Genomic DNA, 27,984 nt, shown 5'->3' on the forward strand with positions numbered 1-27,984 from the left:
GTCTGTCTAGATCAAAGTTTCTCAGCCTAGGCAACTTTAAGATGTTTGGATTTCATCTCCCAGAATTCCCCAGCCAGTGTGCAGTCCATGCATTTTAAAGTTGCCAAGGTTGAGAAACCTTGGCCTAGATAATGGTCCAGAGATCAGATCAGTGACCTGTTTCTGTAATGGAGCTGGTCCCCTTTAATACACATTCCTGTATGCATACAAGCAAAGCTTGGAGCATGATGTACCAAATCCAAAAAAGAGCCGTAACATCTGTGTGGGCTATCTCAGTTTCTTTTGGAACTTGGAATTGATTTTCATTTCCATCCAAGTGAAACTGCAGGCAAATGTATTATCAACCTTTGATTAAAATTTGATGGAGTTTTATAAAATAGCTTCAGGCCCAGGATTCAGCTCATGGGCCACAACCTATCTTCAGAGAATAATGCAACAGCAAAAGCAACTGATATTCTAATACACTGAGACTTTCTATAGATACATACCCACCTCCACTTACACACATACCCACACCATTTCCAAAGGAATGTTCATATGATAATGTTGCAACTCACTGTACTGTCGAAGGGTTTCACGGCCGGCATACGATGGCTGGTGTGGGTCTTCCGGGCTGTGTGGCTGTGTTCTTGAAGTTTTGTTTCCTAACGTTTCGCCAGCACGTGTGACCGGCATCTTCAGAGTGCAGGAGCACAGACAGGAGCAGTTCTCTCTGTGCCCAGAGAGGGTACCCCTTTTGTGGGTATTTATAGAGATCTGAGGGGGGGGGGAAGGGGGGATTGGGTGTGTGTGTGTGGGGGGGAGGGGTTGAGTTACTGAGTGGCTGCTTGTTTTGGTGTCAGCATCTGTGTGTATCTTCCTGGGGATTAGGCAGTGTGTATCTTCCTGGGGATCCTGCACTCTGAAGATGCCGGTCACAGGTGCTAGCGAAACATTAGGAAACAAAACTTCAAGAACATGGCCACACAGCCTGGAAGACCCACACTAGCCATTGCAACTCACTGTTGCAAAATTCCCATAATTATACTGGGTTTGGTAGATGAAATGCGCATTGCAGGAATTCCTGGTGGAAGTGCAAAAAATGCAGGGGGCACATTTTTATGCTTCCCTCAGCTGTGCCCCATGCTGAAGCCTATTCTGTAGAATCCTCCGGCAATGTGTGGAAACAGAACTTGTATCTTCATTTGAATGGTCCTGCCCTCCAGTCTGCATTTTGATCACAAGATTTGACTGAGTGAACCCTGGAACAGGTTTTTACATCATGCCTTAAGTGTATGAAATATTCTTCATCTTGCCAAATGCAAGAAAACTGATGTCCCTTTCGTCTGTCCAAAAATTTAGAACAAATGTTGGCGCTGATATATAACCTGACCGCATTCAAAGTGGTTTTGCTCTGTGCATAAAAGTACAAAGAGAGACTTTCAGAAAACTGCACACACATTTTCTACTTCACTTGTATAGCATCATTAGATGCCTGCTTACTTTGAAATAGTCTGCCTACATTCAGTGAGACTTCCAGATAAATGTATGTAGAATTCCGGACTACGGCTTGTTCAGCAAAATCTTAGGCGCTAGTCACGTTCAGAAACCATGAGAGAGCTTCTGTAGTTTCATTTTAAGTATGAGGAAACATTCTGTTCTTGGGAAGAGAGTTTCTCTGCTCCAATTCCAGGAAAATCCAAAACTGCTAACTTTTCCAACCTGCTATCCTGCCCTCCCCATGTATAGGAAATACAATAACCAGAATTCCCAACCATTTGGGCAGCCACCCCTCTGACCTTTTTTTAATTCTGTTAGCACCAAAAGCATTTCCTCCCTTCTCCAAAACTCCTATCTTAAATGCAAATGAAGTGCCAACTATGAATATCAGCATGGTGTTGCCTTTGCTAAAATCCTCAACTGTTTAAAAAGGGCACGAGTATTTCTGCCAAACTTAGTTTATTTGTAAACTTTGACTTCCAGGTTTCATGGAAAGATTAGATATGCAGGGGGATAGTCCTCCTGTAGCATTCCTGGTTCTATAGAAGAGGGATGAAAAGGCTGTGGGACAAAACGAAATGGTAATTTTCACATTTTTTTTTCCTTCTGCACAGCAGCCAGAAGTGCAGGAACCTATCCTGTGTTGCCTTGGCGGCACATCTGGCTTGCCCCATAAGCTGCTAACGGGCACCACTCTACCAGGCCACCATAGACTCATTTACTTGATTTTGTAGGCTTATTTCCAGCCCTTTTAAAAGCATTTCTCCTACTTGCTTTGACTTCTAATTTGCCACCCTCTCTAGATATTTAGCACATTAGTCAAATCCATCTCTCAAACCTGGAGAGAATTTTTATTTACCTGGTTGCAGATTTTGGCTGTGGACTGTTCTGCAGTGAATTTGCCATGGATCAACACAGTGCTGAAATGGATGTAATCAACAGCTGACCTGTAACATCTATACTGAAGACTTTGGGTTAACTACTGTGGCTGCTACTGGAAGCATTTTCATACGTCATCACTGATTTTAGGTTCTGCTGCACATTTTCTATGCCATTTCCTGGTGCTTTTTGCTCTGAGTTCTCCCTGACATTTTATCTTAATGGTGTTTTTGTAATTGAAGATGTCAGCTATACAGAACATACAGTTGGATGTAAGGGGGAAAAATCACAATGGCCAAATGAGGGGGATGCTAGCTTTGTTCCTACACAATAGCCCTGTGCTAGGTACTTCCAGGATTATTTTTTTTATAATTCGTCAGGAGGTTTTGGGAGTGGGGGAAACAGCCCATGTGCTATAGTGGTTAAGGTGGTTGGTTAAGGTCATTCAGCCACAGAAACTCATTGTGTGACTCTCAGCCACTCACTCCCTCCTACCTGAAAGCATTCTTGTTCTGTGGAAAAATTGGAAGAAATATTATGTAGCTCACCTTAAGCATCCAGAGGAAAGGTGGGATATAAGGGAGGGAGGGAGGGAGGGAGGGAGAGTTTTCTAGGAGTAAGCCCTACTGGACTCAAGAGAATCTTATTTCTGAGTCTTTCAGAATCTTATTTCTGAATTATGCTGAATTGGCTTGCTAGTCCATGAGACACTTGACAGTACAAGCTTATACTATGACAGGCTACTATATAGATAGAAATAGAATAATATCTCTATCGTTATGAATAAATATAAATGGCATGATATAAATCTAATATCTGGCCCAGCACATCGTTCTTCATATATGCTGGTCTACACCTCTCAGCATCTGTATTGAGCATGCTGATAGGAAATTCTGGGAACTGAAATCCAAATATCTGGGAGAACCAGCTTGGGAAAATGATGTGTGGGAATTCTAGGAATATATTTATTTAAATCAGTTCTGTCCCACTCATTTTCTATGGAATTCTAATGGTAGTTGTTGCATCTGAAGGCTACTGTAACTCATTGCTGCTTTTTCTGCTTTTACTGAGTAGGTAGGTAAGATGGCTCTGATATCTCCAGTTAAGGAACCTTCACATGCAATCCTTTTACATGTAGATTCAGAAATAAGTTTCACTGAGTTCCGTGGGATTTAATCTCAGGCTACAAATTGTTCAGGACTGCAGCCTTTGGTTGTAAAGTTTTGTTTTATATTACCATGGTAAAAATACTGAGAAGTTTAAAAAACCCTAATCAGCCAAGGCAGCATAATTTCATTTCCATTAAATTTTAATAATTTAATGGAAGTTTCAGTAGTATCCTATGCAGGTGGGTTCAAAAGTAAAACTCACTGAATTCTCTAACACAGCTTTTAGATCTTAATACCAGAGATACAGTACATACATGAAATAAGTTCCATTAAATAAAGTAGAATGGTGAATTTTGGATTTATTTGGTGTTTTTTTTTCATTTTTCCAACTTGTAAATTTATTGGAACCAGTGTAATGTAGTGGTTAAGGCATTGGAGGAAGAGTGGGGAGACCTGGGTTCAAGGCCACCCTCAGCCATGGATGCAGCTTGTTTTTCATTATGCTGTTTCAAGTAGTCTATGCCATTCTGACGTTGTCTTTTATGTAAAAATCCACATGGGTCTTCATGAATAAATTCTTGCAGAGTTATTTTCAATCTTCTGCTAAAATTGTCGCAAACAACTTATAATCATTATTCAATAATGATACTGGTCTATACTTCTTGTTAAAGTTAAATCTTGCCCCTCATTAGGTATTAGCATTATATTAGCCTATTTCCAAGTCTCTGGCATCCTTCCTTCCTGTGGTATAGAATTCATTGTATTTTGGAGGGGTTGTAGAAGTTCATCCTCAAAACATTTGTAATAAGAACCTGGTCATCCATCTGGTCCAGGTACTTTTCCTGGTTTAATCTCTTTTATAGCTTCAGAAACTTCCCTTACTGTTATAGGTCCATTCATAATCTGACTTTGGTTCTCTCTAAGTCTTGGCAAGTTTTGTTTTTTTAAGGATTCATTTATTTTTTTGAAAGAAATATCATGCCATTTATACAAGTTATAATAATGCTGATAAAACATTTTTTGTATAGCCACATTACCGGTTAATACAGTAGCTCCCTCTTGAAGTTTCAAAATCAATTTCTTTTCTTTCTCTTTTTTTAATTTATATGCTAACTATTTCCCTGGTTTATTTGCAAATTCAAAATTCTTGTACTTTGCATAGTTCATCTTTATTTCCATTTCTCTTACTGTTAACATAGATAACTGTTGCTGTAAAAGTTTAATTTGATGTGAAATGCTTGTCTTTTCTGGTGATTTCTTTCATTCTCTTCTTTTCTTTTTATCTCATTGAAAATAGCCTGTATTTTCTCTTAAGTCTTTTTTTTTTAAGTTCAGTATTATGTTGTATGAAGTAACCTCTAATGAAAGCTTAATTGTATCCCAAACTATTTTTAAGTCAGTTCTTTTATTAAGTTATTAAAAAAAAAAACTAATTTCTCTTTGCAATCCTCTGCTATTGGCTTTTTTTGTAATAATGTTTCATTTAATCTCCATCTAAAGGAGGTAGATTTCTTTTTAGAAATCAAACTCACAGGATTATGATCAGAGAAAGTCTTTGGTAGAATTTCAACTTTAGAGATCTCAGTAGCCAATTTTTTTGAAGTCCAAATCATATCTATTTTTTTAAAAGTTCTATGTCTTTCTGAAAAATAAGTATATTCTCTAAAGTTGCCTTTTTTCTGTCTCCATACATCCACTAGGGCTAAGTTATCCATCAAATCAAAAACATTCTTTGGTAATTTACCTTTAGTAATTTTAATATTTTTCTCTGATGTTCTATCTAATTGTGGAGAAATCACTTCATTCCAATCTCCCATCAAACACCAATTTTGATAGGAAAAGCTTTCAGTCACTTCATAAGTAATTTATAAAAAGTTCCTGTATCCTCATTTGAGGCATAAATTCTCAATACCATAGTTTTAGCCCCTTGTAATTCAACTTCCACCCCAACAAATCTACCATGTTCAACTAAAGTTCTGGCTTTAGTTGGGGGTTAATATGTATATAAAACAACTCTATTTATTTATTTATTTTTAGGTCCAGCTGATACAAATTCTTCACTCAAATTTTTGCAAGTCAGATATTTTATGCCCTTTTTTTCTAATATGAATCTCTTATAAGCAAATTATATCTTGCTTTAATTTTTTTAAGTAGTGAAAGAGTTTTTTTTCTTTTTTGAGCAGCATTTGCTCCATTTATATTCCACGTTAAACATTTATAATCTATATTTAGGCCAGTAATTTAGAAAAGTCAATGTCTGTAGCACCTAATTTAGAATCATCTTTTTCAGAATCCTTTTGTATCTGTTGTAATTTTGGAGCAGTTTTCAATACAGCCTCCATTTGAACCTCTTCCAATTCTCCTTTAAATTTTTTTCCAAAAATTCACTAATCTTTTGAACAGAGTTCAGTCAAAATCTTTGCTGTTTAAAAATAAAAATCACACCTTCTAATTTGTCCCAATGAAATGAAATCTTTTTCTGCTTCAGTATCTCAGTCAAAAAGGAATATTATTTTCTCTTATGTAAAATTCTAATAGGAATTTCTTTTAAAATAATTATATCTGCATTATCGATCTTGTATTGAAGTGCTGTTGCAAAACTTGATCCCTTGTTTTTTCCTCACAAAATGCACCAAAACATCTCTTAGAACATTTCTAATTCTTGCAAAATGTGAATTTATTTGATATACCTTATCAGTCTCTAGCTCAGTGTCCTCCTCTTCCCAGTTTAAAAAACTGGTCAATGTTTGTATAATTTTTCCTCTAATATCTTCATCAGAGCTCTGGAATAGCTCTAAATCTCAAACAGAATTCCTTCTCTCTGAGTTCTAGTAAAGGCACATTATCCATCTCGCTCTCCATTTCTCTATTTCTAACTTCTGATTTACTCTCTAAAATTTCCATCTTATCATTGACTTGTTTTATATCTCCAGACATTTGTTTTACGCATTTTCCATCTTGTCAAGCCTTTCATCTACCTTTTTTTCAAAGGCTGTAAATTTGGCTTCAAGTGACGGAGCCAATTTAGTTCCCAATTCATCAAACATTGACTGAAGTAAGCTTAAAGGAATTGTTTTATCTTCTTTATATTCTTTCTCTAATGGCTCTTCTGAGGAACCTCTTCTAGCCTCCAGTCTTGCCGTCTTGTGTTCGTCATTATTAGGAAATGAAAGGGTTAAACAGCAGAGAAGATAAACACAAACTTCACTCCCTCTAGTGTCTTTATAGGTGTAATTTCTGCAGTGGGTCAGATCATTGTTTCCGTGGTTACAACAAGTATTCAGTCTTGGGTTACCTTAATCTTTTGTTTTGTAAATCCAGCCAATTACCGCAGTCTTTAATGCAAAGCAAACAGCCTTCCCACGGAAGATCTGAATCGATTGTTTTCATTCAGTTAGGATGTTTACAATGCAGTTTCATAGAAAGATTAATTTTTTTAAAAAAAATAACCTTCCCCTTTATCCGTTTTTAACTTTCTTTCTTTTATCATTCTTTATTAAGCTTTTTGACCAATATTCCTTATACTTTAAGTATATGAAAATCACCAAGAGAAGTACTTATCTGTTGTAAAAGAAAATCTCTTCCAGGCTGAAGAATAGTTACAGCCAAATGTGGTTAAGAAGTGAGGATTGGTCAGTTCTTGTGTTCATGCTGGCTGCACCACAGCCATGAATGTAGATAGAATCCCACGCCTCCCAGCCGCTCAACTTCCAAGCAAAGTGCAAAAGCTTCCGTTTTTGCAGGTATCTAGCAAGGAGCAGCCAACCAAAGATCAGATTGGTTGATTTCATGTTTCCTCCTTTATCCGAAGGAAGTTCAGCATCCAGTGCTGGGTTCTGGGCACTGACCTCTACTATGATGCTGTCGCCACTCCTTGAAGACGAGCTAAACCACCATTAATCCCTATCGGAAGTCCAGTTTTTCACCCATCCCTCATTTGCGGTAAACATACAGTATATAGGATCGTAACAACATGTTCTTGCTTTTGTCACTTCAGGTTTTTCTTTTATAAAGCACTTTGATTCCTTATCTGCTTTTTGAATGCAGCCAGAGGTCGAAAAACAGGCAAAAATAATGTTACCTTTTTAATTTCTGCAGGACGAATACAAACCAGAGAAAGCTTTATCGGAGGATGACCTTAAAAATGCCGTCAGTGTGCACCATGCACTAGCATCGAAGGCAACCGACTACGAGAAGAAGCCAAATGTCCTGAAGCTGAAGACAGCTGACTGGAGAGTTTTGCTTTTTCAAGCTCAGTAGGTTCCAGTTTGGTTCCTTTCATGGTGTGATTCATCCAAAAAATAATCTTATGGGACATTGGGTTTCTCTCCAAAGACTTGTTTCAAATTTTATTTTTTCCCCTCTATTTTTCTGAACTATTTTTTCAGTTCTGAGTATAAATTTTAACAAAAGGACTACAGTCTCCATAAGCAAATACTGAAGCTATTTCGGGTCCACCCTTGGCCTGTAAAACTGTGTGCAGCTTGCTAGAGGTTTCTGTTCCCAAACAGGCAACCAAAGCAGCAGAATTATTCGGTAGTTGCAATGCTGTCTTGGCCTTAAATCTGTGATACAAGTCTGCCATAATACTCTATAAGGGTGGGGAAGAAAAAGCATATCTTAGCATATGTGGTAATATATAATATGTAGCTTTTAAGCCTACCTTAACAATCAAAGTCAAGGTCAGGATACACTGCTCAAAGTAATATTTTAAAAAATGGATCCTGTTAATAATTTAAACTTTAGAGAAAGAAGCTACAAAAGATACTTGCATGTGGCTTTTTTAACTGCTGCAATGCAGATAATTTTTATATTCTGGAGAACAGGGGTTTAAACTTAAGTGAAAGCTATAGGGGTGTATTTTGCAGATCATTGCATCAGAATATTTGGAGAAGGCTGCTCTAGACCCTTATCTGTCTGACTAGATGAGGAAATAGAAATGTAAATAATAAAGTTAAGATTGAATTTTGGTTTAGGGACTAATTATAAAATTTAAATTGTCATAATGGTTACCTCTGGTAGGAAAGAAGACAGGGAGTGTTAATTTCCCTAGATCTCTTAAGTGGACTTTGATGTCATTAACTAGAAGCCTAGGTTTGGGGATATCAGGCTCTCAGTGCACTGCAGGGATGATTCCTGAAGAGACCCTGATTGCCATGGCCCCTCACTTCACTTCAGAGTGTCTGCAGGATATGGTAAAAAAAAGTAAAAATGGCAGCTGCAATGGTGTGATCAAAGCTCTGTCTGCACACATGAAAAACAGGTAGAGCTTTGATCACAACTTGATGGCCACCATCTTTATATTTTTTACCATACCCTGCAGACACCCTGCCTCCTTGGTTGACTTACACTTAAGATTGTTACTGTCTTCTGAAGCTTAACAGAAAGATGCTCATTGCAGGTAGTCCTCATTTAGCGATTGTTTGCAATTATTATAGTGATGAAAAAATAACTTTGCAACCAGTCCTCATATTTATGACCTTCGCAGGTCTGTAAAGCAAAGGGAAAGCTGAAGTAAGATCATAAAACTGTGGCGTTCCACTTAGCAACTGCTTCACTTAATGACCAAGTTGCCAGTCCCAATTGTGGTCACTAAACGAGGACTGCTTATTACACAAGGAAAAGATTGTTGAACAAACAGTCAAGAGATGGAAGTGAGACAGGAAAAAGATGGAGATGAAACATGGATGGATGGAATTTTCCTAAATGGGGCTTATGCTCACTGACAAATCCTGAGTTGCTGCAGGAGAAACCTATTCTGATGCAGGAATAAATAAAGGTGGCCTAAAGTAGCAGTTCTTATTATGCAAACACAGATACTGAAGAGAACGTGCAAGCATTATGCACAAGGCCAGACTCACTCACTCTCTATCTTCCACAGGAGCCCTGAAGAAATGGAGTCTTGGATCAATAAGATCAACTCTGTGGCAGCCGTTTTTTCTGCCCCACCATTTCCAGCTGCTATTGGATCCCAGAAGAAATTTAGCCGCCCTCTCTTACCTGCCTCCACCACCAAATTATCTCAGGTGATTGTTTTCTCTGTTTTTCCCTCTCCTTACAGCTGGGAGAAACAGGGCTTCCAGTATTAGTGTTCCTTGCAATCATTCTCAAATAATTTTACACATTTGGGCACTTGATTCATTTGTCATGATACCAAAGGCGGTTTGGTGGCGGGCTGCATGATTTCCAAGTCAGCTGTTTTGTTAAGGGAATTACGGTTTGCATGTTGGGAAAAGGAAGAGATGGGGAGCAGAAGGACCTGAATTGCTTTTACCTAAAGGGCAAGAAGCAAAAACGCTAGGCTTTCAAAGGAGATAAAGCCGAGACCTGTCTCCTTTTACCTATCAGTTGCCCAACTTGCCAGTAGGCTCCTACTGATCCTGCAGAGCATGATGTGTGAAAGATCAGTCCTGACTGCCCTTTCCAGTGATTTTGCAAGATGCAGAAACCAGATGCATCAGCTGATAGGCTTCTTCACAGCAGGCCCTGTTTCAGCTCCCAAATAAGGCCCATAAGAAATGGGACCTTAAGAAAAGAAGAGAAGGAAGGAAGAGTGAACTGCAAGGCCATGCAGAGATGGCAGCCTCTTCACCTCCTTCCTGCATATGAATGTCTCAGTTAAACAAATCCATCCCCTTGCTGTTGCCAAAGACGTTGCTTGCTGCAGCAACAGAAGTGAGAGCAAACCGCAAGATTGTTTGCTGCTGGATTTTGGCAGTGCAGTCTGAGCATGCCCTGGTGACTGCCAAATGAAGGCTGAGAACCCCTGGTTCCTGACTCCTGCAGTCATGATTCCATCCAACACCGTATTTCCCAGTCTCCCAAATTCTCACTGCACCTCTCAGCTTGTCTGCATCTTCCTCCTCTTCCTTTCTTGCATGTCATTTCCTTCTTTCCGTGGTTCCTACGATCATAGCTTTTTACTGCATTGGAGCTGGAGAAGCTCTAGTAAGTGCTCTCCAGGAATTGCTGATGCACCTAAGACACATTAAACATTTATTACAAGGGCTTTTGTGCCATTTCAGTCAAGTGAATCTAAGTATCTTACAAGAAAAACAAAACTATAACATATAATCAATATAGATAATATCGTAAGATAAATTAACTATAATTCAGTCACCCATAAGCTATAAACGTCTCTGAAGTCTCCCTCCACGTGATAATGGATTTAAGTGAAGTGATATTCATGTGAATCAGGCTCAAATAATTTTACGCATTTGGACACTTGATTCATTTGTCATGATACAAAAGGCAGTTTGATGGTGAGCTACTTGATTTCCAAGTGAGCTGTGAACATAGCTGTTGTTTCTCAAGTTGGCAGAATGTTGAAATCATCAACACCAGCATCAGCCAATAGAGTGGTCTCTCCTTTGACCCATGAGTACATGTGAAGTACAGATCTAGGTCAAGGTGTAGATAGGTCTTGCCCGGGTTGTTTAGAAAATCCTTGTTTGGCAATGTCTTTTAATATCTGAATTGCTGGTTTAGGAACCAGGAATATTTGAGTTCCTGATGTAGAAACTGAACACTCCTAAAGCAATAGAAGTGCTTTTTATTACTTTCCTAAATACACTAGAGGTTCATTCTAACCCATGTAATTGCTTCTGCAGGATGATCAGCTAAAATCTCACGAGAGCAAACTGAAGCAGATCTCTACTGAACTAGCTGAGCATCGTTCCTACCCACCTGATAAGAAACTGAAAGGCAAGGAGGTGGAAGACTATAAGTTGAAAGATCATTATTTGGAATTTGAGGTATGTTGTAGTCTGCTAAGGCTGGGCATTGTTTTAAAGATAGTCATTGTAGAGATCATAGAACTTCAGCAAATGAGTAGTGAGAGTTTAATCACCGATTCAAAGAAAAAGTGCAAAAATTGTGTATGATGTAGATTAGATTGAGAGAGAATAATTTATCACAGTAGCCAAGCCCAAATCAGACAGAATGCATTATGTCTTATCATACTGTGTGAACAAGGCCTTTGTGTTAAGTCATAATGATTAATTTCCGCTTAATATGATGTGGGAACACATTGTGATTTGTTACCTATAATTTCCAGTTTTATGCATATAGAGGCCCCAAATTTATCCAGTGTTTTCATGGCTAGATACTGTAGGGACCTGCACATATCTCTTTGCTCTAGTTCCTTGACTGAACCTCTGTGGCTATAGCGATAGTGATTTTCCATGAAAATAAGGACAATAAGCATGAAGCATCTCTTTCCTGTTCTTACTCTGTACGGAAAGCTAAGGTTCACAGGAAGTGCAGAGTTTAAAATGGTAACCCACCTCTTCAGGTTTTAAGGACAGACAGTAGAAAAGTACTCTGCATTGACAGCTCAGCTTTGGCTGGCTGGTTAGAATTTCTGGAAATTCTGACCATGACACATAGGGAAGACTGGCAGGCATGGAAACTCTGCCCTCTTCAAGGATTTGTTTCTTGGAAGAATTTGTATCTCCTTGAAGTTTTTAACTCCTATAATTAAACTGGACAGAACAGTGCTGAATGTATTAATCAAAAAGGTCTGAATGAGGGAGAAATATCATGTTGATGTAAGACATAAATGTAGGATGGTGGACCAGATGTATGTTTGCTCTGTTTGAGCCAGGCCGTTGTTAGTCTTTGAAGGAGCAGTCCAGAATAATTTGGGGGGGGGGGGTGTTTTCTATGTAACTGTTGCCTTTTTAGTTCTGCTTCTCTGTCTTGACTTGGTATTGGCATTGCCTACATTCTTTATAGGATTAATCTGTACAGGTAGCTCCTGTAACATCTTACTCACTTGAATTACCAGGAACAACCTGCATGCGACTAGGGATGGGACAACAGGAGTGGGTGGCATACCTGGATGGCAGCAAGAGTTCCTACAAGCCTGACTACTATAGGGAGTACAGTCTAGGTTCTGGAGTTGAACTAAATTATAGGCAGTGCTATGCCATACTTTTCTAGAGCAGTTGTTTTCAATGTTTTAGTCCCCAAGGAACCGTTTATATGCAGACTAAGCTGCTGATGAATTTGGGTCACCACAAATTATGTAGCTCAGTTTGTGGGTTTGTTGGTAACAGTCTGAACTGGAGAGGATGTGTAGTAGTTAACATCCTGGTGGGTCTCTGGTCAATCACTCTCTCTCAGGCTGACCTTCCTCTGTTGTTCATCTGAGGTTGTATTTACCTACTTTTGAGAACTGCTAAGGACCAAATGATTTTTATTATGTCCTGATACGTAAAACCCTAGAACTCAAAGAGGGTATACTTTCTTTTTCACATGATTGTAGTGATCAGGTGGGCATAAAATGAGGGGGATTCTATTGTTTTCAGAAAGTATAATTTTCTCCAAATCAAGTTGGAATAAAGGGGCAAGTATGGGAGAGGACCATGTGGAGCAGCAATAAGGATCCTCTGCTTGAGGGTCTTCAGCTTACCCAAGTCTTGTAGGTAGACTGAAGATCCTTACTAAATGTGAGGAGTTGTTTCACACTCTGGAATCCACTACTTTAGACAAGATTCTTGAAAGATGTCCTTTCAAAGTACAACATTCAAAGTTCAAATGCTTCTCCTGAGAAAGAACCAACACATTTCCTTCAGTTTTCAGTTTACAAGAAATTTAAGTATTAATTCTGAATACCCTTGCTACCCACAAAGTAACACTGCTCTGCTGATTTACTTGCTATGCGTCTTCTCTGATGAACTTGTCAAGACTGATTTCCAGCATACATCGTAGAAGTGATACAATAGACTGAGACTTTTTCTTTTTTCCAGAAAACTCGCTATGAAATCTACGTGTCTCTGCTCAAAGGAGCAGGAAAGGAGTTGCTGAGTAGCAGTGAGAATGATGGCCCTGGACTGAAGAAATGCCACTCCAGCCCCTCATTAAATCAGGAGTCTCCTGTTAGTGCCAAGGTGAAGCGTAACATTTCTGAAAGGAAGGACTATCGACCTGAAACTCCCAGCATCAAGCAGAAGGTTACTTAAGGAAACTAAGGCAGGCTGGAGGATCACATACCATTCTCTCTCTCTGATAACCTGTCCTTTGCGAAACAAACAAAAATTAACACATCTGCCTGAATGGGTGTTAGTGACATTTTTCAGTTGTAAATTTTGTTGTTTCTGTACAGGTTGTTGGAAATGTTTTGGCTTCTAACTTGCATTTGCCTAGTTAAGTTATCATAGAGCAATTGATCCAGTCCTCCTTTTTTAAAAAATAAGAAAAGAAATGGGGAAAAATTGGAGTGGGAAGGGAGAGATTTCATGATATATTTATTTTGGTCTTCTTTTGTTGGCTTGTAATTTTCACCTGAACTGCTGCTGTTCAGCAATGGGGGAATAGCATGACAAATGGAGGCTTACCAACTCATTAAGCCTGGTCAATGGATAAGCTAAGGTGTAAAAGAGACTAGGTAAAAATGTTCATGTGTTGCCAAGCTCGGTAACAACTCACTGTGGAAGATATGCCAGTAACTAGACTATTGAGTGATCAGTCATTGTGATCTCTGAGTCCAAATGTTGTAAGTAATCAAGTTAGTATTTTGGATATAGAAACAGATGAAGACCTTTGGTGAATAGAAATGATTCCAGCCGAAACAGGTCTTATTTTTTCATGTTCCTGAGTGGAAACATTATACCACTGACTTCTCTGTTTTATCTGCACGTTGTGCTACCCTAATGGTTCTCAACAGCAAATAATCATATATTTGTGGTACTGATAGCAGTAGTGTGTAATGTTTATGTTCCATTGGCATTATGATCCTCCTTCAGATGTTTAAATATTTTCAGGCACTTTATAAACTAGCTGTTAAAAATCTGGTATCATTCCAGTCTAACAGGTCCTCTGTGCTATACAATTACCTACTGGAGATGTTTGTCTGTCCTCACACCCATAATGTATTTCCTGTTATTTTTTTTTTTTTAATGGCCCAAGAACTCTCTCATCATTACAGTTCCTAGAGTGGTCTCATTTCCCTTGCAGAGGACAGCTTTACATTTGACTCTTCCTGGGGATGAAAAACACCCTGCAATTCAGCCTATGCAAACCAAAGAAAAAGGAAATAACCAGAGCAATGGAGGATTAGGTTATAATCGAGGGCCATGGAAAAAGGCATCCTAGGGAATAAGAAGTTTTGACAATTGTTGAAAGGCATCTCATTAACCCTAGAACTGCCAGCTCAAAGATAAGAACACGTGTTCTAGAAGGGCATTATTTTCTGGGCGGGGTTTGTGCGTTTCTTTGCCCACTTTTTGAGGAGGACACACTGTCTCAAAAGGACACATTCCTTAGGCTCTGTCAGCCAGGGAGATAAGAAAACAACAGGGTGACACATGTTAAAGCTCTGAATTAGGGTCCTAAATTTAGAATACTAAATAAAAGCTGTCCATAGACAGGACATTCTTTATAAGTGCAATTAAGGTATTGTTCTATTTCAGGACTGGTAACTTTTTGGCACCATAAAAATTAAGTTCCCAGCATCCTTCACTATTAGACCCGCTACATGCGTTAAATAAGTTGAATATCAGAAGTTCATTAAGATAGAGCTCTCTTACCACCTGTACCTTCATAGGAAAACTTCCTTCATATTTCAGTCATGATTGATCATTGTACATCATGAAGACTAAGTTGGTCTTTAAGGTACCTGATAAATTGCTAGTGCCTACCTAAATGGAAAGACCCAAAAAGAGTAGCACATCGTCCTCAATCCAGTATTTTTCATCAGGAGTTCAGAAAAGCCAGCAAACTGCCTGTGCTGTTGAGATGAAAGAAATGGTATAAAGTGATGGGACTGATTAGCATAATCTTTTTAAAAAGTGTGGGCGGTGGCCTTGTGTTAATGCAGTGTATGCTTTGGTACTAATGGAGTACAGGAAAAAATGAAGAGGCTGTGAAAATGGGAAGAAGGCATTGGTAAGGCTGGGGAGAGATCCGTGTGAGAAATCCCTTGAAAGAGAGAAATCACTGTTTTTTCTCTACGCACGTGTGAAGCAGTGATATTAAGATTCTGTATGGCATTTTCCATAGCTGCAGCTAGGCTAAGCTGAATTATTCAACAGCCTTCTAGTTGCTTGGCTGTTAGCCTTGATGGCTGTTTGTTGAGTGTTACTGATGGTGTTTGCAAACCCTAGCACAGCAGGGTTTTTAGTTTTGTTTTGTGTTTTGGAATGACTATAGCATAGTAGGAATTATCAGGTGGTGCATGATATCCTCCCTCCGTCCATTAAAATACAGAGTTTGTGGTTGGATTCACCCATTGTACTAAGCTATGCTTTGTTTTAACCACACTTGGTTGTATGCACCGCAATGGCTAGGTTCACCAATATACTGAGCCAAAGTCAAATGAAACACACCATGGCATAAAACAATGTGTGAACCCATCTACACAGTGATTGACTCAATATTTGTTCATCCAAACAAGCCCTTTGGAAAGATGATCAAAGGGAAAATGGTGGCTGCTCTTTCTTGCCCTTGGAGATCAATGAATTTTGCAAGATTTTGGAATAGCTCATGTGGTAGCCAGGCAACAGGCTATATGTACTCCATCCATCTAGTAGAGTCAGTGCCAATTAGTTACATGGACCTTCTGATGACCTAGTAGGAGCTTGGTCAAGATTGCATACAAAGATTAGAGAGGGTATTAAATTGTCCCCTTGAGCTCCAGGAGGAAAAGCAGGTTATAAAGCTGACAGATAAATAAATGTAGAAGAGCATTCTCTCCATCCTGCAAAACCTCTCCTCCCCATTGAGAATACTAGGTACTTTTCCATTTGTGTGAAACTCTGGGTAGCTTCATAGACTGGATTTGGTCCAGAGACTACCCAGTCAGCTGGGAAGTAGGGAGGGTGATTGTAGGATATGAGTCCTAGTAGTGTAGAAAGAAGAAACTGGCCACCTAGGTGGGTCTCTGTGCTCAAAGGCAGAGAGATTGCAATTTTCCCCATGCACTTAATGACATGTCAGAACCAGCTGTCTGGGTCATGTTTCCATTTTCTTCTTCCCTGTCCCCTCCTCCTCTCACTTTCTGAGAATCAAGCTCCAGTCAAGCCTGTTAGGCTTAATGTTAAAAGTACGGTTCTTGAAAGAGGCTTGATAACTGTAGGAAGCCTTCTGCTTTTTTACTGGATTCTTTTGTGATGCTTCCAGAAGGCTGAAACAAACCCCAAGATGGCTATTTAAGTCACACAATTAAAAGCTGGAATGGGCTTTATATGCACTCTTGTTCTCAATGTGCACCCCCATGAATGTTGCCTTGGGTGAACAGCAGTGCAGCCAATAATTGAAATGCTGCAGTTCATGAATGTATTTCTGTCTATTTTTTTTCAGAAGCAGGGGGGAATTCTCATTATTTATTACTTCCAAGGTGCCTGTGGTGGTGATGGGCAGAGGGTATGTTGTAAGTTGCCAAGAGTGCAGTCAGCTCCTTGGTTGCATCGCTGAAATGAGGCTCAAGCAGGCTTTGGCTTCACTACAACCTTGTCCCCAAGGTAGCTCTGTAGTTTTCCTCAAAGGAGTACGTCTGCTTTTACCTTACATTTACTTATACAGCATAACATCAGCGATTGCATTTGTGAACCTGTCTCGGGTAAACATGAAGCTGCCTTCCTGATCCCTGTTGATGTGATAACTTTAGTCATCGATGATTAGCTTCTCCTATATAACCCCATCTACCACGGGGCTATACTATGAATCAGCTTTTACATGTAAAGCTATTTCTTTTCTGCTCACTTGAAAACGAAACTGTAGTTACACTTACCTTGCATGGAAGATAAGGGTGCATTGCTGATGTGGATATAAACATCCAGGCAAGAGCACACATCAAAATAGCTGCCCATGCTTTGGGTGAAATGTGTATACTGATAGGTACAATTGCAACTAGGTCTGTTGTAATTAAGAGGTTTTGGCTGGCATTGGATTAGGGCTAGGTACTTACATTAACTTATGCTATATTTCTATTTTGGTATTTGCAAGCAGTGTTTGTTTTCGGTAAGAATTATATATTGGCATTCAAATTATGTATATAATCTTTAAGATCATGCCATGTTTGTCAGGATCCATGGCAAGAAAGTCCTATATAAGTATATTTTACTGGTCTCTGGTTATATTTTTATATTTCAAAAGTTTTCCTAATGTTACTTCACTTTGCCATTGATACTTATTGCAAAAGAGCCAAATCTCTTATGACCTGATGGCATTTTTTTTGACATCCTAGGGATCACTCTTTCAGTCTCTGGGGTTTTGAAACTTGGGTGGATAAGTGTGGATGGTTGTACATGAACTGAAAGTTACTCATGAAATCCTGCAGCTCATTTCAGCAGTTACAATACCCACAGGAATATGCTTCCAGTCTAAATCCCTTGATACTTAAATTATTGCTGTGTCTGGAAGCAGCTATAAGCAGCTTTTCAGAACACAGCTCCCCTCTGTCTCCCCTCACCCCACTCCCACTGTGTCCCTGTTATCCCAATTATTTTTATTTTTCATAATATACAAATTAAGAGACGAAAGAAAAAAAGATTACAGTGAAGGTATGAGAAATAGAAGAATTGCAAAAGGAAAAAAGTAGTAGAAATGCAGAATAGAAAATAGAAGAAAAAAACAGAAGAAAAAATACATATAAAGACATTTGACAAAGCGACTTCTGACTTCTTTTGCAAAGGATATATACAAAAAACCTTTCATACAACCCTTGTTTATATTATAGCTTCTACCTTTCCCAATAGTCTGTAGTTATAACTAATCATCGGAACCATATGTCACAATTTGACTATGTTCAGTTTCATGCAAAAAGACAATGAATGGCTTCCAGTCTTTCTTAAATGTTGTCAATGTTTTTTCTTTTATAATCGCCGTCAGTTTTGCCATTCCTGCTAATTCTGACAGCTTGACTAACCGCTCCTCAACTGTAGGTAGTGCCTGGTTTTTCCAATGTTGAGCCAGGAGCAGTCTTGTGGCCATTGTCATAGAGAGAAGTAGAGTACCATATGCTTTTTCTAAATGTATGTCCGTCATCCCTAATAAAAAGATTTCTGGTCTCAATTGAATGTCCGTTTTCAAAACATTCCGAATAGCTATATGTATGTCCATCTAGTATTTTTTAACTTTTTTACAGGACCACCAAAGGTGGTAAAAGGTCCCTTCCTGTCTTTTACATTTCCAGCAGATATCTGATATTCCTTTATACATTTTAGAGAGTTTATCTGGTGTCAAATACCATCTATACATCATCTTATAGAAATTTTCTTTAAGATTATAACGTACTGTAAATTTAAGACCCTTTAACATATTTTCCCATTGTTCAGTTTGGATGTTATATTGGAATTTCTTTGTCCATTTTATCATACAATCTTTTACCAGTTCCTCTTCCGTTTCCAATGTTAACCGTAATTTATACATTTTAGTTATGAGATGGTCATCATTTCAACATAATTCAGTTTAAAATATAGTTTTATCCCTTTCAAATTCATATAATTTCTTGTCAACTTTAAATCTTTCTGATAGTTGTATATATCAAAACCAATGGCACTTGAAGCCTTGCGAGGTCAGATCTTCTCTAGTTTTCAATCTAATATCCCCTTGATGATATTCCAACAAATCCTTATATCTTATCCAATTATAATTACCCGTCATCTCTTTTCTGTGATAAGCGTCTTGTAAATATAACCACAGAGGTAGCTTGGGCCATATTCTGGATTTATATTTATTCCAAATTCTTAGGATGGCACGCCGAATATAATGATTTCTAAAATCCACACTGGCCTTCACCATGTTATAACACAAGTAGGTAAGCTACTCAAATCTCAAGTTACGACCTTCTAAGTTTAATAATCTTGTATCTCTTAGCATTAACCCACGCGTCCCTGACAGTTGTACAATGTCTTTATTTCTCAGTCTTGAGCTTCAGTTTCTACCACCAGCATTGTTCTCACTCCAGCAACTGCATTCCACAAGACAGCACAGCGCTGTAACTTCTAGAACCATGAGCATGTGAACAGGCTTAGCTGATTTCCATCTCCTGGTTACAAACATCCAAACTGAAATCTGAGTTGTTGATGCCCAGCCCATGAAGATTGTCATAACTTTTTTTAAGTCCCTGGAGGTATGCATCACTGAATTAAATTCAGCTAGGCTGAGATCTTCAAAATGGTCCTATTTATTGCACTGAGACGATTGGATTTTGAAGGAAAGAAGCAAGCAAGCAACCAAGATCTTGTTTTAACAGATTTTTCCCCAAACAATTACTTGCATTCTCCTGTTATTTTCTTAGACATGTTTTCTTTTAGCCCCTTGCAGCATATCTTGCAGTGTTTACTATTTGGGACATTTTGAGCCAGATTTGTAGTTCTTTTCAAGGAGAGTCTCTGGATGGTAGATTTATTCCATTTAATTTTCAACTTTACAATAGGTCCCCAGTCCCATTATCTGCAAAGCTGCAATGCGTTTCCTCTCTGCAACAGACTGAGAAGTCATCAGCCCTTTATTTTAAATTCTGTTTAAAACTTTTAAGGTTACTTTATCTGAGCATACCCAGACTTCTAGAGTACAACTTTCACAGCACTGTGCTGGAATTTAATCAGATAAACAGACACAGTTTTAACAAAGTTCTGAATCTGTATGTTTGTGGTCTAGCCTGGTTTTTCATTCTTAGGTCTGCAATAGACAGGTGACAATATGTTATATGTCCAAAATGTTGTGGGATTGTTGTGAGGATTGTTAGAAAAAAATATTTTAAGCATTTTACTGTTCTGGGCATGTTTGAATGTCAAGAATTGTTATAGCTCAAATTCTGCTTTTCGTTTTGAATTTGGATTAAGATGATCAAAATAAAATACCTGTATGCAATGAGGAAAATCACTGAGGAAGCGGGAATCTTTTGGAGTCATCACCAAGCAAATTAGGTTAATATTATGACCCAAAACAATTAATCTTCCATTTTTCCCAATTGAAAAAAATGGAAAAAATAATTTTGACATTGGCCACTGACTTTTCAAAATAATAGAAGTGTTTTTTTAGAAGCAGGCTGGAAATCATGCTGCCTATAACTTTTATCTATAATGGTAGAATTTGAATAATTTGGCAATACAGAGATTAAAGTTCATCTTGCACTAGTAATGTGTATCATCCCTTTTAAGTGAATTTCTGTTGTGTGATCTGCAATTATTGTGACTGAAAATATTACAAGTTTGAGTGAACTAGTGGGAGTTTCTGGCAATTGTATTCATAAGCTTAAGGAAGTTTGAACTGTTAAATTATTAGGGACTAGTTGTTTTCCCTATTACCCATATTTAACATTGGCTATGTGGCTTATAGTAGGGAATAATGGTTTCTGAAATCAAGAAATTATTGGATTCCAGCAGCAGGTTCTTCCTGGAAAATTGGGGAAAGGCTTCTAAGGAGGTTGGTTTGCTACTCAACTATACAGTTTTTAAAGCTTTGGTCAAGTCTACCATGTACAATTACCTAGAGCTCAGTGATAAGCCATATGCTTTGCATGGAATATGCATTATATTCAGTCCTCAGCATCTTCCAGTTGAAAGGCTTTCAGCTTGCAAAGCTTGGGAAGAAAACAATTCCTTGAAATTTGAGGGAGCATTGTTAGAAAACATATTGAGACTAGATGAGGGAATTTTCTGGTTCAGTCATTTGCAGAGATTTATAACATTAATTCAGTGAGCCCAAACTATTTCTGAGGCCATCGAAAACTTCTTGCTCATCTCTAATTTGTATAGATACAGCAATGCAACATTTTCTTTAAAATAGCTTTCCCTGATAATGGCCTTTCAGATTGTTAGACTTCAGTTCCTATTATCTCCAAACCAGCAAGATTTTTACCCACGTTGGCTGGGGATTGTAGAAATGGCAATCCCAGAAACCTGGAAGGTGTCAGGTCAAGAAATTCTATGAGAAGCCTCATCTAAAATTAATGATAGGTAAAACTCGTCAAGTATATTTGAATGTAACTAGCATATTTGTGTGTCTTAATAGATTATATGTAACTATTGCAGAGGTGTGGTGTGGATAAAGACTCATTTGGTTCCAACTTAGCAAAGATCCTCACACTGGATTGTGTTCTGATAATAAGATGCACAAGAGATAACGTGGCTTCTTCCACTGGATCTAGATGAACCGGCCTCAGTAATAGTTGTGGCTTACTTATATTTAAAGTTTTGCTGTGATTAGGTTACCTTTCTGTCTTGAAGTGACTGAAAATATAATAGCCATCTTTGTTCAACAGAATTCTGCAGCATCTTTTCCATTCCACCTCTTATGCAGAGTTTAAGAATCTTGCATATTTCTTTTATGTCATTTGTACCACTTGAAGAAGTAGCATGGCTGACATTTGCAACAGCTCTAGTCTATATTTGTCATTTTTAACAAATTAGATTTACTTCTAGGTGGTCTCTCTGCACCATTCTTCTATGGTTATTTACATAATCACCTGTGGTACAGTTCCCTAAAATTTGATTGTGTACGCATATATATTTCTTCTTAAGAGTTTAAAGAGGTTTTGCTTGGTAACATACTAGCAGAGGGAGAACATATAAATCCATCAGGCCTATGTAGAAGGGCTCTACTTCACCCCATTTCCTTGAAACGGTTAAAGAGAATTAGCAGGGAATGTGTGATTTGTTTTTGCTTCTTTATATCTGTGGCACTTTGTTTTTCCACTGACATTAAAAAGCAAGTCTGTACTAGGCAGGATTTAAGTTGCTCTATTTCTTGAAAGACCAAGTCCAAAATGATGAAATCTTCACTATACAGCAGAGTCCCCTGCAAAGGTATCTCATTTTACTTTGCCTCATATCAACCTGGAAGTTGGGCCAAAGGAGAAGATTTTAAGTTTAAGTGCAAGGAAAACATCCTTTATTTTTATAATGTTGGTTCTTCTGAGTCCTGTTCAGTAGAATTAAAATGGAAGATATATCTCTTCAATATTTCCCATATTGAGGGATGGTAGATTGAAAAAAAAGAGAAGGTTGCTTTTTGATGCCCAATCAAGGAAAGTAGAGCAAATCTTAGAACAGAGAGAATCAGATGTGTTGTCCTAAATCAGTTTTTTCAAACTTTAAGATGTATGGACTTCAACTCCCAGAATTCCCCAGCCAGCATGCTTGCTGGGGAATTCTGGGAGTTAAAGTCCACACATCTTAAAGTTGCCAAGTTTAAACAAAATGAAACCATGGGTCATGTGATAAAAAGCAACATATAGTAAAAGAGTTTATTGTGGCAATTGTGGAGAAGGATTTTGGGCTGGCCATTTGACCCCCTGTCTGTGATTGCATGAGGGTTCCCTTCCTCCCACTTCTAGCAACAATTGATATACCATACTTGAAGCTAAAGTCTTTAACAATTTCATATGCAGTAGCCGCCATCAAAATTTGTCCTTCTTGTATTGGTACAAGTTTATATAATGTGATTTTCTGGGGAATGGAAGTTGAGCAGAGGCATAGTACAAGACAGGTATTGGAGGGAGGTAACAAATATTGGTTGAAATTCCTTGTTCAAAACATATTGTTAAATTCTTCCAAAAAGTAATTGCCTCTCTATGTCCCTATGTAAAAACCAAACAACAGTTGCCCTCAGACTGTAGATTATGCTAATCTTGATTCCTTTCCCTAAAGTAGAGTCTGAACAGCAAACCAAAACTCAATATGAATTACCTAGTCTCCATCAACCCTAATCTACAGGCTACCCTTTCTGTAAATGTTGATATTCCCCAACTACCCACTGAGCAATTGAACTGTTGACCAGGTTTTTCTGAAATATAGAATGGATTATGTTCTGCTGAGCAAAAGCCAGAAATGGACACTAGGGCAGGTGGGAGGACCTTGCCTAAGAATGTTAATTTCTCCCCATGGGAACTAAAGAGGCAAACCACAACATACTGTCTTCATGTGGTTAGCCAAAGGATCCAAAAACCTTATCATACAATAAATACACTCCTGTTCTTGGACTACAGGAAAATATATAGTCCAGTCTGAAGAGCAACAGGTTGGGATAGCCCGCCCTGTAGGTATCACAGAATTTCCCTTAAAATCTCTATTCCCTTTTTTCAGGTACTGCAAAGGGAATTTCGCATTAAATGAAGGCACTTAGAGAGATCCTCCACTATATGGAAGGACTCTCACTTATGTGGATATTGTTATATATCATCGAAATAATACTTTCGAGATTACGTTTACATTTGTTTTAATTTTTCTGTACATAAATACACTTCCCTCTGTTTTACCATTGCTAGAGTTAATCCCCTACAGTCTGCGGACAATTTGCCTGAAAAGCTGTGAGATACTGTACTCTCATTCCCTCTTGTGTGTTCATATTCATGATGATAACTATGTTTCTTTCTTTTTAATAAGTTGACCTAATGTTGTTTTGGCACAACAAAGCCTAAAGTCTTCTGAATGGATTTTTATGTTTCTGAAAACGAACAAACCAGTGAAGGATTTCACATATGTATATGATATATGTATATGTAAAAAAAAAATGGAAAAGAAATAAACCAAATGTATTTCAACTGCTGGAGATTATTGTCCTTATTTGGAGTTGCAGTTTATTTCTGCTTGCAAAAATGGCAGGAGTGTCTCATGTTTTCACTTACTCTGATCATCCTAAGATGGAAAATCACAAACCCAGAGTTAAACACAATAAATGAAGTCACTATTTATGAGACAGTAATTTATTACTATACTTCCCCTCCAGGTTTTTCTGTATTCAGTACCTCTGGCAATCTCCTCTGGAAGATAAGAAATAGTTTATATCTTCCCATATGAAGTATCTGCTAGAAAAAGCCATTTTAGTTTTGCTGATTTCCACAATGAATGGATAGATATATCTTATGGCCCTCACTTCTCTATTCCAGTTAATGTTGATCCTGCTTAGGTACTGGTGCAAGATATTCCAGGCAGCCAGGAGGTGTAAAAGTTTGCTTATGTCATAAACACAACTGAAAACATAGTCATTCTGGTAGAAGGTTGAAGAACATGGACAAAGTATTATTGATAATGGTGGCAAAAATATTTACATGTGTTTGTATGGCCATTGAAAATCCTACACGTATCTTCCTTCCTTCCTTCCTTCCTTCCTTCCTTCCTTCCTTCCTTCCTTCCTTCCTTCCTTCCTTCCTTCCTTCCTTCCTTCCTTCCTTCCTTCCTTCCTTCCCCTTGACTAATGACTAACCAAGCTTTTTACTCATTAGATTTTAAAGCTCAGTTGTTGTAGCACATAATCTCTCCCCCACCCCACCCAACCCCACCCTCACACACTGTAAAGGAGGCCTCCTAATTGCTACCATAGCTATTGTGAGAAAGTAACCAAGGCTGTAAAAACAGCAGGGCCCAGTTCTATGAACTTATGGAGGATCCACCAATGATGAAGTTAAAGAAAGCTAACCACACACATCAGTTTAAGCACCCATGCTGGTTTAGCAAGAAGATGAGGAGGCCAAGGTAGACAGCAATGAATTCTTTACAGGAAAAGAAATGTGATAATAAAACCACCAGGCATGCAAGGTCATTTCACTTACATGGCACTGAGGTAATATGAACTGTATAACCTAACCTGCCACGATAAAACTATCAATGCCCCTATTAAATACATTTCCTAGGAAAACTGTCCACATCAAAAAAGTCTTGGGGGCGTGGGTTTCACCAAAAGTTTGTCATGATGGAATTTGGTGGACCTGAGTTGGTAACCCATTTCATAATTAAAGGGTTCCTGCAGAAAAGAGTCATTCCCTTGAATCTGCCATCCTGACTGGGAATGAGCTCTGTACCTATCATAACAAGCTGGAGGGATAAAAGTATAATCCCCAAATTGTTTAAACCTTTAATAGTATACATAAATCATGCCAGAAAGGGAACATGATGTTTACAGCATTTTTATACTGTTCCTCCAAAACGTCTCCTGCTTGTTCTTGATATTATGGTCTAAAAGGCATAACGCGCAAGAAAAATGAATTGGGAGGAGGAGAAGGAGGAAGAAAACCATCCCAGGGCCCTAATTTTAAGTTGCAGGTTCTTTATGTTAGAAAGGAAGCACCCACCCTGCTTTCTTTCTCTGGCTGATATATGAGGCTAGCTTAGTTTCCTCTTTGTTATAATTTTCCCCCTGAGAAACAGCATCTCAGTAGCCTTTGGTCTCCCAACAAAAAGGTTACAGAAAATTGTCTGCTAGATAGGTGATAGATAAATATGTTGCGAATAGGCACTCTAGCCAATTTGTGAATGTGGCCACCTTTGCTCAAGATTTCAAATAATTCAGAAAAACGTTTATACATTTTTCATTTTCAATGCTCAAGATATATATTTCATATGTCAGACTGATAATTAGAAAGCGTCAATCCATTTCAATCAAGTGTATAATATTTTGTTCCATCAATGCAAAAAAATTGCAAGGAAATATAATGGCAATGTTCTAATATATTTTAAAGGCTGTTTGGAATTACACTACTGTACATTCTAAATCACTGCTACATGTTACATTTTCTGAACAATATTTAACTCCACAAGTGATAATCCCACGTCTTATTTCTCTGGCAGAGATGAACTAATCATGCTGCTTTCACATTCAGTAGGCACGCAATGGACATGGGTGAAAATGCATAGGGAAGAGTTAAACAGTAGAGAGAAACCATTCTGCGTGTGTATTAATCACTTAGATTCCACAGGTTTGGGTATATGTCTCATCCATCTGCTTGACATTAATGCCATAGAAGTATCTAGGTCAGCCTTCTATGGCCACAATGACACTAATCTTATTTCAGCCACATGGATCTAATTATACACAAATAGATTTGGCCCTAAGGGATGATGCAAAACTCCACCTACCAGCCAATTAAACGTGGCCAGAATGGTTTGCATTTTTTAAAAATATCCCTGCCTTTCCTTACGTAATCTGTAAACATCTCACAAAACAATAATCGAACCTCTCAGAGTCTGCAAATAATTTATTTGCTACAGCAAATAAAAGAGAAATTAAACAGAACAAAAACAGAATTAAACAGAGTGTAATTAGAATTCCAATTCATTCTAGAACAGAATGAGATCAAACCAAAGCCAGAGATTAAAGAAGAAAACAAAAACCAAAGACGTTTAAACTGGCAAACTTGGAGCATTTAGGTGACATTCGTTCAGTTGCTTGAGAGCCAGCCATTCTAGCCGTGAGTGGGATTAACTTTTGAAAAGATGGATTTAGGAGATGTCTCTAGGGCTGACACAAAGGAGGCCATTCAAGTAGAAAAGGCTGTTGAAGAGGGGGATTTAACAGTAACTTCTGGTGCTGAAAAAAAAATTATGTGTTGATTAAGAATATGAGAAATGAGTTATTTGAAGTTGCCAGTTCTTCTGGCCCTGAGCAGAGGAAGAATAGGCAATGCCCTTTCTCTCCAGTCATTTTGAACATTATAATTATCAGCCTCAGCCTCTTCACTTTCATATCACCAAGCATTTAACATCACGTTGGTCTCCAAACTTGAGTTGGGTTCATTCCCCTCCAATTCTTTGCTACTGTAAAGAACAGGATTATCTACAATACCATACCTATTGGATCATATGGCAAAGAATCAGGATGGCTGGAAGTCAAGGCAGATGGATTATCAGTAACCTTAATAATAGTGCAAAAGGTACAGCTTTTCTCATCCAACACAACCTCTTAATGACGACCAGGAAGGCCTGGCTTTCATCATCATTGTCATCATCACTCTTTCACTGCCAGACTCCTGCTCACCTTAGAGAAGGGTCACTTTTAGAGTAACCAGCTACAATCCAGACATCATGTTTCTTTTTTTAATAATGTTGGAACAATGAAAGATGAGGCTGTCATTGTAGCCATTCCCCAATGTGTAGATAAAAATGACAAAATTGCCAATTAGATTCTTGCTGGTAACTCAGAGACAGCCTTGATTTTAGGCAAATTGGATTGGGCTATAAACTATCCCCAAATATTGCCCTTCACACGAATGGTAATGTCACAGCTATTCACTCGTGTTCCAGCCTTCCCTTTGCTTCCACCAACGGCTCCGAGAAACATTTTTCTGCTGATTCTTTTAATCCTTACTCATCTCAATGGCTCAGAATACATTACACATAAATGGAATGAAATGAAATGTCAGAGCTGCAGCTTCATGCTGCAACAGAGGGAAAAAAAGGCCCCTGTATTGTCTCAGGCTGCCTCTTTGCCTGTGTAATTTCTAGCTTTCTTCAAGGAATACAGTGTGTATCCTGCCTTTCAAGGCAGTCACCTGCCAGTCATGGCTTTTAAAACAAGAACAATAATTTAAATATAATTAAACCCACATAAAGACAGCGGTGGCTAAATACGACCATGCATAATACATTAAAAAGATGATGCACACATGAAACAGTTCACACGCGTTGGTGCATCAGCAAAACTCTGTGGGGGCAGCTTGCCAGCACAGGAGCGGAGCTAGGGGAAGAGAGGAGAGGAGAGAAGAAGCAATGGAAGGTGTACATAACCTTCACTTCCTGATTTCTCTGTGTGCTCAGCTGCCTTCTCAATATCTGCACATCCAATAGGAAGAGCA

The 27,984-nt window shown here is 38.4% G+C and overlaps 1 protein-coding gene across 3 annotated transcripts in view; it reads left to right on the top strand.

Annotated features, from left to right (window-relative positions):
• LOC103054328 (PH and SEC7 domain-containing protein 3-like) overlaps positions 1–22,195 on the top strand; it is a 170,383-nt gene extending 148,188 nt beyond the window's left edge. For all 3 annotated transcript variants that reach the window (XM_088129788.1, XM_088129789.1, XM_007425835.3), the window contains 4 exons: positions 7,566–7,723; positions 9,349–9,493; positions 11,078–11,221; positions 13,220–22,195. In XM_088129788.1, coding sequence (XP_087985914.1) covers positions 7,566–7,723; positions 9,349–9,493; positions 11,078–11,221; positions 13,220–13,432 — 660 coding nt within the window. In that variant the 3' untranslated portion in view covers positions 13,433–22,195. The remainder of the gene's footprint in view (positions 1–7,565; positions 7,724–9,348; positions 9,494–11,077; positions 11,222–13,219) is intronic.
• Positions 22,196–27,984: the final 5,789 nt, after the last annotated feature.

Source organism: Python bivittatus, unplaced genomic scaffold, assembly GCF_059951505.1.
Source record: "Python bivittatus isolate LINGU-HERP-01145 unplaced genomic scaffold, Pbiv_v1 ctg000850_np1212, whole genome shotgun sequence".
Taxonomy (NCBI): Eukaryota; Metazoa; Chordata; class Lepidosauria; order Squamata; family Pythonidae; genus Python; species Python bivittatus.